The sequence below is a fragment of the Octopus sinensis genome, linkage group LG20 (assembly GCF_006345805.1).
Source record: "Octopus sinensis linkage group LG20, ASM634580v1, whole genome shotgun sequence".
Taxonomy (NCBI): domain Eukaryota; kingdom Metazoa; phylum Mollusca; class Cephalopoda; order Octopoda; family Octopodidae; genus Octopus; species Octopus sinensis.
Genome location: NC_043016.1, coordinates 9,940,302 through 9,960,878, shown reverse-complemented (window position 1 = coordinate 9,960,878; position 20,577 = coordinate 9,940,302). Strand labels below are relative to the sequence as shown.

Genomic DNA, 20,577 nt, shown 5'->3' with positions numbered 1-20,577 from the left:
AGCACCCACTACACTCACGAAGTGGTTGGCATTAGGAAGGGCATCCAGCTGTAGAAACACTGCCAGATCAGACTGGGCCTGATGCAGCCTTCTGGCTTCCCAGACCCCAGTTGAACCATCCAACCCATGCTAGCATGGAAAGCGGACGCTAAACGATGATGATGATATAAGAAAAGGTAAGTTCAAAAAGAACAATTCAAACTTTTTGGGGGATCCAAAAAGAGAGAAAAGGTGATTTCTAATAAGGATTCATCATATTCATGAAAATCAGCCAAAACAGGTAATAAAAATATTCTTAATTTTAATTTTTTATTTTCAATTATAATCACTATGATTAAAATTTTTCTTACATTTTTACATTGTTTTTCAAAACGTACATATGCATTGAATCCAGTTTTATAATAAATCTGTTTGTTTCAACATCTTTTCTCCATTTTTTAAATACTTGTTTATGGTATATTCTTATCCTTATAACAAATCCCCTCAAATATATATATGTATGTGTGTGTAAGGTTTCTCTCTCCTAGTGTAAGGAAGATTATATGATGCATGTATAGGGACAGCAATTTTACTAGGTAGTAAGACATGGGCCCTGAATGCTGAGGACATGTGAAGTCCAGAGAGGAATGACACTAGTGTGTTCTGCTATATGTGTAATGTAAGTTTCATGTTCGTGCCAGTGCTAGTGTTTTGAGAGAGAGAAATCAGGCATAAGAGGAATTATATGCATTATGCAAAAGAGAAGACTGTGTTGGTTTGGTCATGCGATGTGGATGAATACTGAGAGCTTCATAAAGAAGTGTCAAACTCTCAAAGTAGATGGAACATGTGGAAGGAGATATGAGATGTCCCAGGAAGACATGGGACAAAGTACTGAAGGATGACTTCAGGGCACTGAAGCTATCAGGTGAGATGACAAAAGCCTGAAATGCTTGGTACCTTGCTGTTACTCAAGAAGACCCATTACTCCACAGCAGATGTGCTAAGGCCGGTGTCCCCTGGCAAAGATGATTGCTTGAAAGAGCCCTGGGGTGGTGCCATGCAGAAAGCACTCATGCCAGTTCCACGTAATAGGTACTCATACCAGGACAACGTAAAAGCACCCAGCACATTCTGTTAAGGGATTGGCATTAGGAAGGGCATCCAGCTGTCGAGACCATGCCAAATCAGACTGGAACCTGGTGCAGCTCTCCATCTCTGGTCAAACTGTCCAACAGATGCCAGCATGAAGAATATAAGTTAAATGATGATGATGATGATGGTGATTATATATATATATATATATATATATATATATATATCATCATAATCATTATCAACATCTGTTTTCCATGCTGGTATGGGTTGAACAGTGTGACAAGAACTCATGAAACAGTGGACTACACCAAGTCCCAATGTTTTGCCTCAGCAAGGTTTCTACAGCTGGACGCTCTTCCTGACACCAACCATTTCAGAGTGTACTGAGTGGATTTTATATGGCACTAACACTAGTGAGATCACCAAGTAACTCTTAAGATCAGACCCCTGAACTTAAAGGCTTGTAGTATTGTGGGTTTTATGCCAAGTAATGAGAGGTCAAAGTATGATAGGAGATAGGAACAGGGGGTCTTACTGTAGGAGAGATACAAGGTTGCCCCTGTAGGAAAAGAGGATGGTGGTAAAGAAGTGTCAAGGTACTCTCTCATTTACAGGAAGGTGAATAAAAGAGAAGAGGCATGGCCAGGTAAGTTCATGAGGAGACAGAAAGAAGGGAAAGAGTAAAATTAACTATAAATTCCAACAATATGACTGAGGGTGAAATTCCTCTAGGAAAAGTATTCTCCTTATTAAATAAGAATAATTCAAAGACTGAGATTTTCCAATTGCATGACAAACTCAATAAGATAATCAACGCTTTGTTAATAAAATCCTGGTCTTAAAAGACAAAGCCATATGGTTTTCATGTATTCCAAAGGATAAAGACATTTGTGGTGATCTCGTGTATATTCTAGAAATTACAGTGATGTGAAGTGACAATAAAAACGGATGCTTTTAAATCTCTATACAAGTAATGATGTTAAGTACTGTGAAAGCACAGATTGTAAATTCGGTGCAGAATGAGCCATTTGTCTTTTAATCCAACGTTCATAAAATGCTAGAGAATATCACAATGAGAAAGTCCCACCCCACCAAATGAGTCTAGCTTGTTGATACTGAATCAGTTTTTTTTTTTTTTTTTTTTTTAATTTAATTTTCAAGACATTATTTCTATTGTGATTAAATTTCAATACATTAACTGTTTTGTGATAACATTATAAACTATATTGTCTTTTCTTTTTTTTTTTTGGGTTAAATTTATTTTGAAAATAATCAATAATTTGAGAGATTCAGTCAAAGCATCTAGCTTTTCCATTAAGCTAGTGTTTATAAAGTTAAGAAAAAAAAAGAAAAAAATTCTTACATCAAATAGTATTGAAATGCTTTGAATTTTAAATTTGAAAGCTTTAAAATTTTTGTATGATGAAACATCATCATTTGTTATCATCATTTAATGTCTGTCTTCCATGCTGGCATGGGTGGAACAGCTCGACAAGATTTAGCAGGCCGAAAGTCGCATGAATTTCCAATGTCAGCTCTGACATGGTTTCCATGACTTGATGAAGAGAGGAAGATGGAGAAAGATCCTTCCCGAGTCATATGGGAACCAGTTTCCAAGTTTTTGTGGTGCATAGATGGGATGCCAGTTTGTCACGGGATTATTCGTTTTCGCCAGCTAAGCGGGACTGGAACACTTCACGAAATGAAGTGTTTTGCTCAAAAGCACAATGCATCAACTGGTCCAGGAATTGAAACCACAACCTTACAGTCATGAATCCAACACCCTAACCATCAAATCATGCACCTCCACTATGACAAGATGCCCATCCTAATTCCAACCACTTTATGGTATGCACTGGCCTAGAACCAATAGTAGAAAGAATTATTAGTATAATACCTAATTATTGATGACTCCATTTATCAGACCGGAGCCTGGTGCAGCCTTCTGGCTTCCCAGATCCCCGGTCGAACTGTCCAACCGATGCTAGCATGGAGAACAGATGTTAAACCACGATGATGATCTGTTCTAATTAAAGCTACTTCTTTGATTACTGAACACTAAATTTTAATTAGTTCTCATTCCAGTTGCAGGTGCAAATGTGGGGGTGTGCAAGAACATGGTTCTGGGTTCAGTAAGGCGGCGAGCTGGCAGAAACGTTAGCACGCCGGGCGAAATGCTTAGCGGTATTTCGTCTGCGTTACGTTGTGAGTTCAAATTCCGCCAAGGTTGACTTTGCCTTTCATCCTTTCGGGGTCGATAAATTAAGTACCAGTTACGCACTGGGGTCGATGTAATCGACTTAATACCTATGTCTGTCCTTGTTTGTCCCCTCTGTGTTTAGCCCCTTGTGGGTAATAAAGAAATAGGTTCTGGGTTCAGTCCCATTGCATGGCACCTTGGGTAAGTGTCTTCTACGATACCTTGGGTCGACCAAAACCTTGTGACTGGATTTGGTAGAAGGAAACTAAAAGCTCGTCATATGTATATATATATATATGTATGTATGTATGTTTGTGTGTATATGTTGGTGTGTCTGTGTCACCCCCACCATCACTTGACAACCAATGCTGGTTTGTTTACATTCCTGTAACTTAGTGCTTTGTTAAAAGAGAGCAATAGAATAAGTACCAGTCTTTTAAACAATAAGTACTAGGATGATGATGATGATGATGGTGATTGATGTATTTGACGGGACCTTTCAAGGGGTGTCACAGCATGTCTCCAGCACAGTGACTGGAACAAGTAAAAAAAAAAAAAAGATACAGTCTTGTTTCAGATTGATTAACTCGTTAGCATTCCGATTATTCTGTCAAATGTAATGCTTCTTTACTCACAGTTTTTAATTAATCATGCATTATCTCAGTGCTTTGATATTGCAATGATGGAATTGTTTATGTTTAGAACAACATTGTAGGGTAGGTGTGAGAGGCCAGACCTAGCCAGTTTGAACATAATAAAAGGTAGAGTATTTAAGCCAGATATTACTGGTTTGTGCTGAAGGGTTAAGTGCAACCCCAGCATCGCCATCAAGTCCTCAGTCCTCCTTTTATCAAACAACCTCATGCCACACATTTGATAATAGCAAAGAAGTGGGTATTTAAAAAAAAATAAAATTAAAAAATGCATTTTTCCATGCAGAATTTAAACAAGCAGCTCAAAAATGCTGCACAGGTGTAGTGAATGGGGGCTGGTTAGTGTGCAATTATCAAGGGCTGAGCTTATTAGTGACAAGTAGAGCCATAAAGAAAGTTGGTGTGCTTTCACAAACAGATACTAACACAACAAATATGCATTTACAAAGTGAAACCCAAAATTTTGGAAAAAATTATGTTGTGTTTCGGTAGGTACGAGGGGGTACTGAAAAGATCGTGGCTTTGGGTAAAAGAAAATATTCAACACTAGCAGTATCGCCCGGCGTTGCTCGGGTTTGTAAGGGAAATAACTATATAAGCATTTTTAGAGAGTTATAGCAAAACAATGCATTAAAAATGGAATGAAAATTGATGGTAAATTTTTTTTTTAAATCGTTGACTCATCGTAGACATTTTTAGAGAGTTACTTCCCTTATATAATAGCGAAAAAATGCATTAAAATGGAAAAAATGGTAATTTTTTTTTAAATCGTAGACTCATCGTAGACGCGCGCTAATACCTAGAAGGGCTCAATATGAATCACGACTATAAGATACCCAGTTTTGGTTAAAGTGCACCGCAAAATGTGGGAGTAGTTAGGAATCTAAATCGTAGGAGACAGACGGCACACAACCTCACTTTTATATATAAAGATTTGTACAACAACTAAAACATTCGGTTGTGCAAATTGTTTGCACAGGAAACCTGCCCTGTGTGGCAGTTTTTGCCATTTTTGTGGATCTGTTTTAGCCTTTTTAGCGATTTCTGTTTTGGCGACTTCAAGCCATGAAGTCGTTGTTCTAAAAGAACGCTGGTCTCCTTGACAATGCTTTACGATGTTGATTTCCTTACACTCCCTTCCCCACAGCTTCACGAGGGAGGGAAGAAGGGGGAGAAGCAACATAGGTGCAGGTGTGAGCATGGACACCAACTCCGCCGCCATCGACACACGAAAAAATTGGAAGAACCCCCAAAAATATGCTTTAAAATGGAAAAAAATTATGGTAAATTATTTTTTAAATCGTAGACGCGCGCTAATACCCAGAAGGGCTCGATATGAATCACGACTATAAGATACCCAGTTTTGGTTAAACTGCACCGCAAAATGTGGGAGTAGTTAGGAATCTAAATCGTAGGAGACAGACACTCACACAACTTCACTTTTATATATATAGATATTCCCCTCCCAGATTCACACTCTCTTATTGCAGAGGTCCCTCAGTTTTTCTAAGCCCTATAAAAGGATTGGAAAGTTGGGCTTCCAACTAAACCTTAAAGCCAGGAACTTTTCAGCACATCCGTCCGTCAGCCTGTGTGTGTTAAATGAGGTGGTTCTGAAAAGTTTCTTACTTTTGGTAAAAGAAAATAAGAGGAGGATCAGTTAATTATGATTTTATTCAACACATTCCCCTCTCAGATTCATACACTTATTGCAGCAGCCCTTCAGTTTTTCTAAGCCCTGTAAAAGAACGCAGAAGGTTGGGCCTACAACCAGGCATTTTGCAACACCCTTAAAGCCAGGAACTTTTCAACATCCTCTCATGAGTGCACACATCAATATTTTTTCCATATTAAATTCCAAAAATAATTGTAATCTACATCATCTGAAAGATACCTGTAGAAAATTTTATTAAATAAAGTTATGAGGAAACAAAGCCAATTTGAATAAATTTTCTAAAATTTGTTGCACTCACCATCCACCTTAGAGCCTTCAACCCAAACATTTTCACAACAATTCTAATATATTTTATTTCATTTTATTAAAAAAAAATAAAATTAAAAAATGCATTTTTCCATGCAGAATTTAAACAAGCAGCTCAAAAATGCTGCACAGGTGTAGTGAATGGGGGCTGGTTAGTGTGCAATTATCAAGGGCTGAGCTTATTAGTGACAAGTAGAGCCATAAAGAAAGTTGGTGTGCTTTCACAAACAGATACTAACACAACAAATATGCATTTACAAAGTGAAACCCAAAATTTTGGAAAAAATTATGTTGTGTTTCGGTAGGTACGAGGGGGGGTACTGAAAAGATCGTGGCTTTGGGTAAAAGAAAATATTCAACACTAGCAGTATCGCCCGGCGTTGCTCGGGTTTGTAAGGGAAATAACTATATAAGCATTTTAGAGAGTTATAGCAAAACAATGCATTAAAAATGGAATGAAAATTGATGGTAAATTTTTTTTTAAATCGTTGACTCATCGTAGACATTTTTAGAGAGTTACTTCCCTATATAATAGCGAAAAAATGCATTAAAAATGGAAAAAATGGTAATTTTTTTTTAAATCGTAGACTCATCGTAGACGCGCGCTAATACCTAGAAGGGCTCAATATGAATCACGACTATAAGATACCCAGTTTTGGTTAAAGTGCACCGCAAAATGTGGGAGTAGTTAGGAATCTAAATCGTAGGAGACAGACGGCACACAACCTCACTTTTTATATAAAGATTGTACAACAACTAAAACATTCGGTTGTGCAAATTGTTTGCACAGGAAACCTGCCCTGTGTGGCAGTTTTTGCCATTTTTGTGGATCTGTTTTAGCCTTTTTAGCGATTTCTGTTTTGGCGACTTCAAGCCATGAAGTCGTTGTTCTAAAAGAACGCTGGTCTCCTTGACAATGCTTTACGATGTTGATTTCCTTACACTCCCTTCCCCAGCTTCACGAGGGAGGGAAGAAGGGGGAGAAGCAACATAGGTGCAGGTGTGAGCATGGACACCAACTCCGCCGCCATCGACACACGAAAAAATTGGAAGAACCCCCAAAAATATGCTTTAAAATGGAAAAAAATTATGGTAAATATTTTTTAAATCGTAGACGCGCGCTAATACCCAGAAGGGCTCGATATGAATCACGACTATAAGATACCCAGTTTTGGTTAAACTGCACCGCAAAATGTGGGAGTAGTTAGGAATCTAAATCGTAGGAGACAGACACTCACACAACTTCACTTTTATATATATAGATATTCCCCTCCCAGATTCACACTCTCTTATTGCAGAGGTCCCTCAGTTTTTCTAAGCCCTATAAAAGGATTTGGAAAGTTGGGCTTCCAACTAAACCTTAAAGCCAGGAACTTTTCAGCACATCCGTCCGTCAGCCTGTGTGTGTTAAATGAGGTGGTTCTGAAAAGTTTCTTACTTTTGGTAAAAGAAAATAAGAGGAGGATCAGTTAATTATGATTTTATTCAACACATTCCCCTCTCAGATTCATACACTTATTGCAGCAGCCCTTCAGTTTTTCTAAGCCCTGTAAAAGAACGCAGAAGGTTGGGCCTACAACCAGGCATTTTGCAACACCCTTAAAGCCAGGAACTTTTCAACATCCTCTCATGAGTGCACACATCAATATTTTTTCCATATTAAATTCCAAAAATAATTGTAATCTACATCATCTGAAAGATACCTGTAGAAAATTTTATTAAATAAAGTTATGAGGAAACAAAGCCAATTTGAATAAATTTTCTAAAATTTGTGCACTCACCATCCACCTTAGAGCCTTCAACCCAAAACATTTTCACAACAAATTCTAATATATTTTATTTCATTTTATTAAAAAAAAAAAAAAAAAAGCATTTTTCTGAAAGTTATGAGGAAATTAAGTTGTTGGTGATGGGTGGGGGTACTCACGAATGTCAATACTCTTACTTGTTTCAGTCATTTGACTGCGGCCATGCTGGAGCACCGCCTTAAGTCGAGCAAATCGACCCCGGGACTTATTCTTTGTAAGCCCAGTACTTATTCTATCGGTCTCTTTTGCTGAACCGCTAGGTGACGGGGACGTAAACACACCAGCATCAGTTGTCAAGAAATGCTAGGGGACAAACACAGACACACAAACACACATATATATATATATATATATATATATATACATATATACGACAGGCTTCTTTTCAGTTTCCGTCTACCAAATCCACTCAAGGCATTGGTCGGCCCGGGGGCTATAGCAGAAGACACTTGCCCAAGATGCCACGCAGTGGGACTGAACCCGGAACCATGTGGTTGGTAAGCAAGCTACTTACCACACAGCCACTCCTGTCAAGTCACGAATAAATTTATCATATTTCTCAAACAATTATAATAATAATAATAATCAGCCAGCTAATTAATTCCTCTTTATTCATTTCTATAAGGCACAATTACAGTTTGGTGTCTCATTCTCTCTGATAATGTTTCTTCATAACTTTTAAATACATATTTTCAAATGAAATTTGGCAGAAATGTATTTTCAACAGTATAAATTAAATACAATTATGTTGATAAAGTTAACAAAGGAGGCGCAGGAGTGGCTGTGTGGTAAGTAGCTTGTTTACCAACCACATGGTTCCGGTTCAGTCCCACTGCGTGGCACCTTGAGCAAGTGTCTTCTACTATAGCCTTGGGCCGACCAAAGCCTTGTGAGTGGATTTGGTAGACGGAAACTGAAAGAAGCCTGTCGTATATATGTATATATATATATGTGCGTGTATGTGTTTGTGTGTCTGTGTTATGTCCCCGTTACTTAGCGGTTTGGCAAAATAAGTACTGGGCTTACAAAAGAATAAGTCCTGGGGTCGAGTTGCTCGATTAAAGGCGGTGCTCCAGCATGGCCGCAGTCAAATGACTGAAACAAGTAAAAGAGTAAAAGAATAAAGAAATACAAAAAGAGATGAGTTTCAGATCATTCCTCCATTTCAAGACTTTGTTTCCTCATATTTCTCTTAAAATTTTTTTTTTTTAATGAAATATGGGCACTTCTTCATCTCCAGGGTCTCATCAAAGTAAAAAGTGTTCACTTTGTCATAATTAAAAGTGTTTGTACTTTAAACTTATGAAGAATCAAAGTCGGGATGTGGAGCCTAATCCAAACTTTTTCAAAATTTTATTCTTCCAAAAGGAAGACATTTTTGTAAAGTTTTATTTTTGAGAAAATTAATGAGATACTACTTTATGGGGTATTAAATTGCTGATATTTGTTGTACACTCTGCTGTCATTATGTGCGTCTGTCTCTCCATTTTTAAGTTAAGGGTAAAGATATAGCAACCCTGTAAAACTCAACTGATCTTTACATACATAATTCTAGATATAAAAAATAAGGTAGAAATACTTCAGAAAAATGTGAAATTCCTCAAGCAGGCATATGTCTTTATGCAAAATCTGTGATGAGCCCAAGTGACACTGATGACCTGGCATTGCTTCATGTGTGTGTATACACACACACGAAACCTACACACATGTATATACACACACAAATACATGCATATATATATATATATATATAATTAAGGGCTCCTAAATAAGGATGCCAAGTGCTGGGAACAAAAATATATTTTTCTATATGAATAATATTTTGTCTAATGACTAATTCGTCTTTTGTGCTGAGCCACTGGTAGTAATCTATATTATTACCCTTTTTGTTTATATTCGCATATATATATATATATGTGTGTGTGTGTGTGTGTATATAAACACACATACATATGGACACACACACGAAACCCACACACACAAATACATATATAGATACAAATGTGCCTAACACGTATGTGTGCATATATATATATATATATATATATATATGTATATATACAGATACAAATGCACACACACACACACACACACACATACATACATACATACACATATATATAAAATTGCTGACCCTATTTTCTGTTCAACGAGTGGGAATGAGTCAAGGGATTTATACAATCACAAAACTTAGATGTGAGATATTTGCTGTGATACGAGTAATTCTTTAAATGACATTTTGTCAGGAACAAGACATGAAACCATAGTACAAAAGATTTTGCAATTCTTTTTGCTTTTTTTAATTTCTTTTTGTTTTTTGTTTTTTTCATAAAGCAATTTATTTCAAGTCATCAGCAACATGAATTTCACTGTATTTTTAGCAATTAAAATGTCATTCTATTATATCAAACCCTTGCCAACACACCCCAAATAACCCAAATAAACTAATCAACATATTAATATCTCTACTTAATAAAATTTCAATAATTAAATCTTTCGAATAAAATCCAGCTAAAAACGGAAACCCACATAACGCCATATTCGAGATATTAAGAATAATTCTAGTAAAAGGTAAATTATATCTAACTCCCTTAATATCTCGAATATCCTGAGCACCACAATAACAATGAATAATATTACCTCCACATAAAAACAACAAAGCCTTAAACATAGCATGAGTATATAAATGAAATAAACTCAGCAGTGATTGTGATAGTGGTAGTGATAATGCCAGTGGTGGCAGTGATCATGATGATGATGATGATGTTGGCAGTAATGGTGATGGTAGTGGTGATAGTGATAATGACAATGATGCTGATGGTTGCTGTTGCTGTTGAGTGAACGGAGACTTTGTCCCAGAGCTCGCAAGATGGGAGAAGTCCGAAATGTGGTCCTTTGCTATTCGTAAGACCCGCAGAAGAGAAAGCAGGTCAACTTCCCTGACACCGAGAGCATCGACGGATGGATGAATGCGCATCCAAGCTCAGCGGTTGCGTAGGAAGTCGGGGACAAGAAACAGGAGGAAAGCGTGAGAGAAAGTTGGAGTGAAAGAGTACAACAGGGGTCGCCCCCCCCCCCATGCCGGAGCATCGTGGAGATTTAGGTGTTTTCGTTCAATAAACACACAATGCCCGGTCTGGGAATCGAAACCGCGATCCTCCGACCACAAGTCCGCTGCCCTAACCACTGGACCATTGCGCCTCCACTGATGCTCTTGATGGTGACAATGATGGTGTGATGTGATAGCAATGATGATGATAGCAATAGTGGTGGTGATGATGGTGATAGGTAAAAATGTCTATCATATCCTCACATACGCAAAATATTGTAGGTCTGTGGCATATTATATTTTATTTCACTCAACCGGTTCCTTTATTTACAAACATACATTAAGCTTAATTGAAAGTTAATTTTAAATGTTAATACTTACAATTTGTATTTTTACAATTACATTAATATGTCAAACACAAAAACTGTGAATACACAGTTTATTTTGAGAAAAATAACAGAAAATGAAAATGAGGCTTGTTAACATGTCATGGCAAGTTAGTCTAGGGAAGAAAAAAAAAAAAAAGGAATATTAGAAAGTTGTTAGTAACGATGGCATAATTACAGGTAATGTTGGAAGTTATTTTAGCCCTTAATTAGCCTTGATTAAGAAGTTTTATGATTAACCCTTTAGTGTTCGCATTATTCTACCAAAATTTATGCTTTTTCAGCCACATTGCCTTGAACTAATCATGCATTATCTTGTAGCTATGAGATTTTGAATAGGTAGCTGTTAATTTTTAAAACGATATTGTAGGGTTGGTGTGAGAGACCAGATCCGGCCAGTTTGAACATAAAACAGGCAGAATACTTTTGGCCGGATATGGCCGGTTTAAATGCTAAAGGGTTAAACGCATTCAACAAATGACCACCATGTCATTTTTATCAGGTCTCTAGGACTGTATTATCTATTTAAACAACCACACTATCAAAATCTCAAAACTATACTCTTACTCTTTACTCTTACTTGTTTCAGTCATTTGACTGTGGCCATGCTGGAGCACCGCCTTTAATCGAGCAACTCGACCCCAGGACTTATTCTTTTGTAAGCCCAGTACTTATTCTATCGGTCTCTTTTGCCGAACCGCTAGGTAACGGGGACATAAACACACCAGGATGGTTGTCAAGCAATGCTAGGGGGACAAACATAGACACACAAACACACACATGCGCATGTATATATATATATATATATATATATATATATATATATACGACAGGCTTCTTTCAGTTTCCGTCTACCAAATCCACTCACAAGGCTTTGGTCGGCCCGAGGCTATAGCAGAAGACACTTACCCAAGGTGCCACGCAGTGGGAATGAACCCGGAACCATGTGGTTGGTAAGCAAGCTACTTACCACACAGCCACTCCTACGCCTATGAGAATAAATAATTCTAAACAACGTGACTAAATAGGGATAACAAGTGACAAAGTAATTTGAATACCATAAATCCTCGAGTATAATCCGCATTTTTTTCCCCAAAATTTAAAGGACAAATTCCCTAGTGTGTACTATACACAAGGTTAAAAATGAAAAATATTTTCTAAGCAATGTCCGAGTCTCTATTTGCTGTCTTGCAATGTTTATTCAGACACATTTTGTGATATCAGGCACGAAAATACCTTAAACTAAGTCTGAAAGCAATGAAGTCATAAAAGAATCATCCATAACTTGCAGTAAGCAACATTTATTAAATGTTATTACTGTTATTTCTTTATTTTCTGCAAACAAAATGCACAAAAAAGCTACACGTTTGCATTATGTTATATATACAATAATATGCCAAGCATAGATTGGCATATTTCGGTTATATTATGCGGAGAAAATCCCTGGAGAAGGACATCATGCTCGTAATGGTCAGTGGCAAGAGAGGAAGAGGCTGACCAAGAACCCGCTGGCTTGACACCATCAAGAGTGATACCGGAATGGACAGTCTGAAAGAAGCAGCCCAGGATAGAACTGACTGGAGGACACTGATCCAACAAGTAACCGAGAGTCGACTTCAACTGAACGGAAGAAGAAGAATACAATAATAATAAAGGATGTTACCGTATACATTTAAAAAAACCAATGATGTTATATAGACCTCCTTGACTCAAGTTAGAGAAGGGGTGCATATTATACACAAGATTTAGGTTTTTCAGAGGTACAGCCCCCTAAAAATCCCCTGCGTATTATACTCATGGGCAGACTAGAATAGAATTTCGAGGACCAACAAATGGAACAGTTGGAAGTGGAAAAGGGACCAATCAGAGAAGAAGTGAGAAGCGTTGAAGTGATCAAAAAGAAAGTAAAGCACCAGAACTGGACAACACTTCAGCAGAATTAATCAAACAGGATGACCAGATCAAGGTCAAAAGGTGGATACAGTTACGCAATGCATGCTGGGTAGAAAAAGTAACTGAAGAGTGGAGTCCTTATTAAACTAGCAAATAAAGGAGATTTGAGCAACTGCCAAAACCAGAAGGCAGAACCAGAACACTATCATCAACCCCAGGTAAAGTGCTGTGCTCTGTGTTGTGGCTCCAGTTGAAGTTTGCACTAGATGTAAAGCTGGCAGAACAAGCCAGATTTCAACCCAGCAGATCGTGCTCTGAGCAAATATTCACACTGTGCAACATCACAGAACAATGCATGGAATACCAAAGATTACTAATAATAAACTTCATTCACTTCAAAAAGGCATTTGACAGTGGGCATAGTGAAACTCTGTGGAAGATTTCAAAAGCGTATGGAATACCAGATGATTACATCAGTCTGCTTAGCAGTTTCTACAATAACTCAAGCTGCTGCATTAGGAGAGAGAATGGATAAACTGGTTTTCTTAAGATTGTCACTGGAGTAAGACAAAGTTGTCTCCTGCCACCAATGTTGTTTCTGATCATCATTGATTTTGTTATGTGGAGATCAATGGGGGGGACCAGCTGTAGGCATACCATGGATGGCGAGGGACCAGCCAACAAACTTGCCTTGTTGGCTGATCGTTGCCCAACATTACATGAAATGACTACAAATATGGAAAAGGAAGCAGCAAAGACAGGCTTCAGAATCAGTGGTCAAAAAACGAAGGTAATGCAAGTTAGGAAACAAGCGGAAGGTGTACTAATCAAAGATAGACGAGAACCAGTTGACGAAGTTACAAGCTTCACATATCTGGGAAGCATAGAGACAAGCCACAGCAGTGCCAACACAGATGTAAGCTACACAACTGGCAAGATATAGCACCCCAAATCATCACACATCCTCCTCCATGTTTAATAGTTGGAAGAAAGCAGACTGGGTCAAATGCTTCTTTTGGCCTTCACTACATGTATACTCGGCCAGTGGTCAGAAATAAGTTAAAGGATGACTCATCCAAAAAAATAACATTCTTCATGGAAAAGGGAAACAGAACAATGATGATGATGATGAATTATAGAATATTTGTATAATTTTACCTAAAAAGATTATTTTAATGTACCAATCAACTTTGTAAAATTATTAATTATTAATACATTAATTGATCAATTAATTAATTTTACTGTGTTATTAATATACATACATACACACACACACACATATATATATATAAATATAATCTTTTTTGCTAAAGACACAAGGCCTGAAATTTTGGTGGAGGGTACTAGATTACATCGACCCCCATGTTTCAGTGATACTTGATTTATCAACTTCAAAAGGATGAAATGTAAAGTCAACCTCAGTGATATTTGAACTCAGAACAAAGCTGAAACAAAATACTGCAAAAGTATTTTGTCAACTCACTGCCTTAACCCATATATGCCCCTGGTTTGCACTCCACTACCAACATGGTTGAAAAAGATCGGTACAAGTGTGAAGGTTGAATCTGTAATTGTAATGAAGCTGAAACAAAATGCTGCAAAGTATTTTTGTCCAGCATGTTAATAATTTTTCCAACTCACTGCCTTAATGATAGTAATAATCATAGAAAGTCTTTGTTGTGACTTGACAAACAGTACAAACCACCGGTAGACACAATATCTTCAATCACAAATTGTATATGTGCGATGTCTATAATACAATAATCATCATCATCGTTTAGCGTCCGCTTTCCATGCTAGCATGGGTTGGATGGTTCAACTGGGGTCTGGGAAGCCAGAAGGCTGCACCAGGCCCAGTCTGATCTGGCAGTGTTTCTACGGCTGGATGCCCTTCCTAACGCCAACCACTCCGTGAGTGTAGTAGGTGCTTTTTATGTGCCACCGGCACAGATGCCAGACGAGTCTGGCAAACGTCCACGATCGGATGGTGCTTTTTATGTGCCACCGGCACGGGGGCCAGGCGGGGCTGGAAACGGCCACGAACGGACGGTGCTTTTTACGTGCCACCGGCACGAGGCCAGTTGGGGCGGCGCTGGCAATGGCCACGTAATATCTTCTCAGCAAATGAAGCAGAAGTATTAGGAATAGCTATATCAGAAGAATACAATGATGGCAAACAAGACATAGTGAGGATGCTGTGCCGATGTATTACAGGAAACCAGGATCAAGCACACCCCAATCTGAGACACATTGACTGATGCAAGCTCGAGGTTGAACCTGTAAAGATAAATTTGGTTGGGGGCTGACTCTTCTCCATCAGGTGATACCTGTCTGTTAAGATTGAGGGCATCACCGTCAATGGATGCCCTTGGAGGGGCAACATGATCAGAGACAGGACCCGGCAAAGCAGGGGCTGGACCTACATCCGCAGGTATACCATTAGGTCTGGTTCCCTGGGGAAGAGGAACCCTGGTGCAGTTAATTGTAAATTCCATAGTCTTTTCAAATGGCTAATAATGTGTGCGCACGCCACTACTACACACAGCAACAGGACCTCCGTAATGCTATGATGGACCGTGAAGTCTGGCGCAACATGGTAAATTCCATTGTCTCGACCACGGTCGAACAATGATGATGAAAGATAAATTCAGTTCTTGGGTTATTCCAGAAGAGAGATATAACTGAAACTAACAAGATTATTAAGGTTGCAGCTATGGTTGCTGCAGATAGAGTTAGATATAAAAGAAAAGAACAAACAGAACGTCAAGAACCATACTGGTGTAGAAGAATTTGTGAGAAATTAGCAAAATTAAAGACATTTAGGACACGTTGATAGCCTGAGACTAGGGGAATTGCAGAACGAAAGCATAAGAATAATGCTAGGAAGCACATACAGAAATGATAAAAGAGCAGTTAAGAAAAATCCATAATTGGAAGAGCCCAGGACTGGATGGCGTCCAAGGGTATTAGACGAAGAAGCTGTGAGGGCTCCATAAAAGGATAGTGCAACAGCTAGACGAGTGCTTGCAGGAAGGCACAGTGCCCAGCTGGATGGCAAAGGGAAAGACATTGCTATGTGCCAAGGATCCTGAAAAAAGAAATACTGCATCCAACTTTAGACCAATAATATTCCTTCTGCTAATGTGGAAACTAACGTCAGATGCTTTGGCCAATGATCTGTACAGATACTTACAAACAAATGTGAGCTGCTACCCACTGAACAGAAAGGGTGCCAAAAAAAAAAAAAAAAAAAAGGAGCTGCAGATAGTTGATAATCTTCAGAATAACCTGGCTATGGAAAATGAGGGTGAAGATAGTGTCAATTATTGTTGGGTCCTTGGGAACAGTATCAGAAGGCATCAAGAGGAATATAAAAGAAATTGGAATAGAGTACCCAGTAGAACTGTTACAAAAAATTTGTCACCTTGGCACAGCTGGAATAATCAGCGAAGTATTAGATAGCTGAAAAGAACAAATTGCATGTAGCCAGCCCGCTACGCATGCATGTAGCCAGCCCGCTACGCATGCATGTAGCCAGCCCGCTACGCATGCATGTAGCCAGCCCGCAACGCATGCATGTAGCCAGCCCGCTACGCATGCATGTAGCCAGCCCGCTACGCATGCATATAGCCAGCCCGCTACGCATGCATGTAGCCAGCCCGCTACGCATGCATGTAGCCAGCCCGCTACGCATGCATGTAGCCAGCCCGCTACGCATGCATGTAGCCAGCCCGCTACGCATGCATGTAGCCAGCCCGCTACGCATGCATGTAGCCAGCCCGCTCCGCATGCATGTAGCCAGCCCGCTCCGCATGCATGTAGCCAGCCCGCTACGCATGCATGTAGCCAGCCCGCTACGCATGCATGTAGCCAGCCCACTACGCATGCATGTAGCCAGCCCGCAACGCATGCAAGACTCCAGGAGCTCCAATAAAACCTGTGATAAAGGAGGTGACAAAACACAAAACAGAAACAATGGTGCTGGTATTGTGATGCGATGCATATGGACAAGCATAGCTGTGTAAAAAGGTGCAGATCTCCATGGAAGCAATAGATCCAGGTAGACATGGGATGAGGCAGAGAAGCATGGACAAAAAAAACACAAGCAACATAGGACAAGACTTTTCTTGAAAGAAAAAAACTGTGCCCCTTTATTAAACTTTGTCAAGTATTGATTGAATTTGAACAGGCAATTCATAACAGCTGTGACCATAACTTTACTGGAAGCACAGGTAGGTTGTTTATTTCATTTTTTGCCAGACAGTTTATAGGAAATTATGCCAACTGAGATATAAAGTTCAATATAGTACTGATGGTTCTTTTGCCGCTAAAATAAAAATGTTCTGCACACTGGCATTTTTGCCACCAGAAGAAGTAACTGATTCTTATGAAGATCTCTGTAAGGATGAATCAATTCCAATAGATTTTATAAGCTGACATACATTGGACCAAAGAGAGGAAGACGTGGCAGATGAGAAGAGTCCTTGTATCCAGTTAATTTTTGGAATGTTTTACAGTCGAGTAATTCAGGAATTGCCTCAGACAAACAATGCTCTTGAGGGGTTTTCAGTCAGCATTGTGCACATCAATATCAAGCAAGCAACTAAACATCTGGAAGCTTATTGATGCTCTTCGAAAAGAAGAATTCCTTACACAGACCAAAATAATGCATGCTCAAAGAGGAGATAATCCACAGAAAAAGAGAAAAATACCAGTCAATAGATACGCGGTTAAAAAACCTTGTACAATCTTATGATTGTAATGATAAATTAACTTTCCTAAAGGCAATTGCTCATTCATTAAAACTACAGTCTTAATAGTTTAATTTTCAAGGACAGAATGTTCTCAGATCTATTTTCCTAATTTTTTGTTTAAACTGTTCGATAAAAAGAAAGACCATATGTATTTTTTGATGGTTTAAACACAAGTTACCCATATTTTTCTGCTAGTTTATAAAATAATTATTCCATTTCAGTTTTTATTTACACTGTTTAGTTAAATCAATGTTTAACCCTTTCGTTACCAAACCGCCCGAAACAAATTTTGGTTAATGTGACCAAAGCCGCCCGAATTTACCTATTCATATTTAAATGAGAATATCAGAGTAAATCTCTTTAGTACATTCGTGAAAACACGTATTATACTTCGTAAAAAGTTCAACTACAGTTTTGTACAAAAATCGAAGTGTAATTTTAATTCTGTGAATTTTGGGAGATTTTTTTCAAAAATTTGTTCCTATTGTGTTTTCAAAATTTGTAATTCTGACACAAAACGGATACGAATTTCATTATATCAAGCAGCGAGTCAGAATTCGAAGGATTTTCTACTGAAGACCTTCATAAATCTAACTCTATGACTGAAAAAAAAAAAAAGCATGTGGTATTTGATAATGAATCTGATGTTTCATTTTCCGAAAGTGAAAACAGTGATAGAGAAAATGAATTGGCACCTGAATGGAGTGAAAATTTAAAAACTGTTTCTTTCGGTGATTTTTCTGAAGAAACTGGACCAAGCCACAGACTTTCCCAGAAGAGTAAAGCCTTAGACTATTTCTTTTTACTTTTTCGAATGAGCCTATTTGAAATCATTACGGCGGAAACGAACCGTTACGCTAAATGTAAACAAAACAAAAGAAAGTGGTTTCCCATAACCTTAAATGAAATTAAGACTATTTTGCCATAAATATTATTATGGGTATCAGAAAGTTACCCAGAATAACAAATTCTATCGTAAAATTTTGTAAACCCAATTGAATATTAGCTAATAACCCATTTTCTATAGCGATGTTTGAACAAAATTTTAATAATTTTATATTTTGTTGGATTTACCTGTATCTACCTGCAATTAGAGTCACTTTGTGACAAAAATTATAGTACAGAATTGGTTGAGAACATTTCATTAAATTATCTTCCAAAATTCATGTTAATATATTGATAAATAAAAAAGTATAGTTGTTTAATGAAACCAGACTAAATTTATGATTACGTTAGAAATTAATTGAAACACATAAGGGGTGTATTTTGGTCAGAAATATAGTAACGAAAGGGTTAAATGAGAAATATATTAATGTCTGAGATCAATATTTTTCGGGACCCAATTTTCCTAATTTCTTGTGTTAAGTGTCTGATAAAAGGTAATATTATAAAGTAAATCATTCTCTCAAAGCCCCAACTTAAAGAAACACAACGAATTCATACAGGAATGAAACCATTTCACTGTGCTATCTGTGGTAAATAATTTGTTCAAAAATGCAATTTAACTACACACATATCTATCCATACAAAAGTTTGACTGTCATTGCTAAAATTCAGTATGCATTCAATGCCAGCTCCTCTCGCCCCTGTGTCAGTGGCATGTAAAAAGCACCCCCTACACTCTCAGAGTGGTCGGCATTAGGAAGGGCATCCAGCTGTAGAGACACTGCCAGATCAGACTGGAGCCTTGTATAGCCTCCTGGCTTCCCAGACCCCAGTTGAACCGTCCAACCCATGCCAGCATGGAAAACGGATGTTAAACGATGATGATGATATTTTTTGCTGTTTTATACATGGGTTTATGTATATTTTTCAATAAAATTACTCTTATTTGGTTATGTAATTATTTTATTTGCTTAATTAATCTAATTTTCAGGGGTGGAATTTTCTGGAACCGGACCAAATATTCTGGTCGTCACTATATATATATATATATATATGTTAAAATAAAAAAAAACCCCAAAAAAAACCCACCCAGCTGTAGAATTCATGCCAAACGGGGATAGCTGATAATGATGATGAATGGTTTCTGATTTAGGCACAAGGCCTGCAATTTTTGAGGGGATGGATTTAGTCAATTATATCATCCCTAATACTTGACTGCCTGATATTTTTTTTTTTTTTTTGCTTTTTTTTTTTTAAATTAACCCTGGGGGTGCTGAAAGGAAAGTAGTTTACAACAAAGAGATTTGAACTCAGAATGTTAAGTTATAAAAACAACTGCTGCAAAGGCATTTCTTCACCCACCCACCCACCCGCTTCCAACATTCTAGAATAATTCTGCCAGGATTTTTAATTAAAAAAGAAGGATGTTTTTTTTATTGGTTTGTCTGTCAGGAAGGAATGGTGTGGTAGGGTGGTACTGACCACTGACCTGCAGCTGTTCATCAGCGGCACTGCGCTCTCTTTGAAGTTCTTCCAGTTGAAGTTTGGCTGCTGCCAAAAGCTGTGCCTGTTTGTTCCTTTCGTCTTCAATACCTTCCCTCTTAGATTGTTCTTCTGCCAATAGCTGCTCCTGCATTGCCTTCAGTCTTTCAAGTTCTTCTCGTTTCTCAAATTCTTCTTGTAATACTCTGTAAAAGAGATTATTTTAGCAAAAGGTTGTTAACTGCCTTGTATGCAACACGGAAGTTTCAAGAATTATTACTCACAAAGATATTTTAAATGAGGGCTAGAAGTAATTAGTAAGTAACCCTTTAAACATTCAGATTACTCTATCAAATTTAATGCTTACCGTAAATTGGTCGGCCCGAGGGCTATAGGAGACAGTTCTTGC

The 20,577-nt window shown here is 38.0% G+C and overlaps 1 protein-coding gene across 2 annotated transcripts in view; it reads right to left on the bottom strand.

Moving 5' to 3' along the window:
* The window catches only part of LOC115222694 (switch-associated protein 70), a 160,462-nt gene that overhangs the window by 6,522 nt on the left and 133,363 nt on the right, over positions 1-20,577 (bottom strand). The window contains exon 7 of one of the 2 annotated variants that reach the window (XM_029793016.2): positions 20,169-20,374. In XM_029793016.2, the coding sequence (XP_029648876.1) occupies positions 20,169-20,374 (206 nt within the window). The remainder of the gene's footprint in view (positions 1-20,168; positions 20,375-20,577) is intronic. The other variant, XM_029793014.2, reaches the window with a different exon arrangement.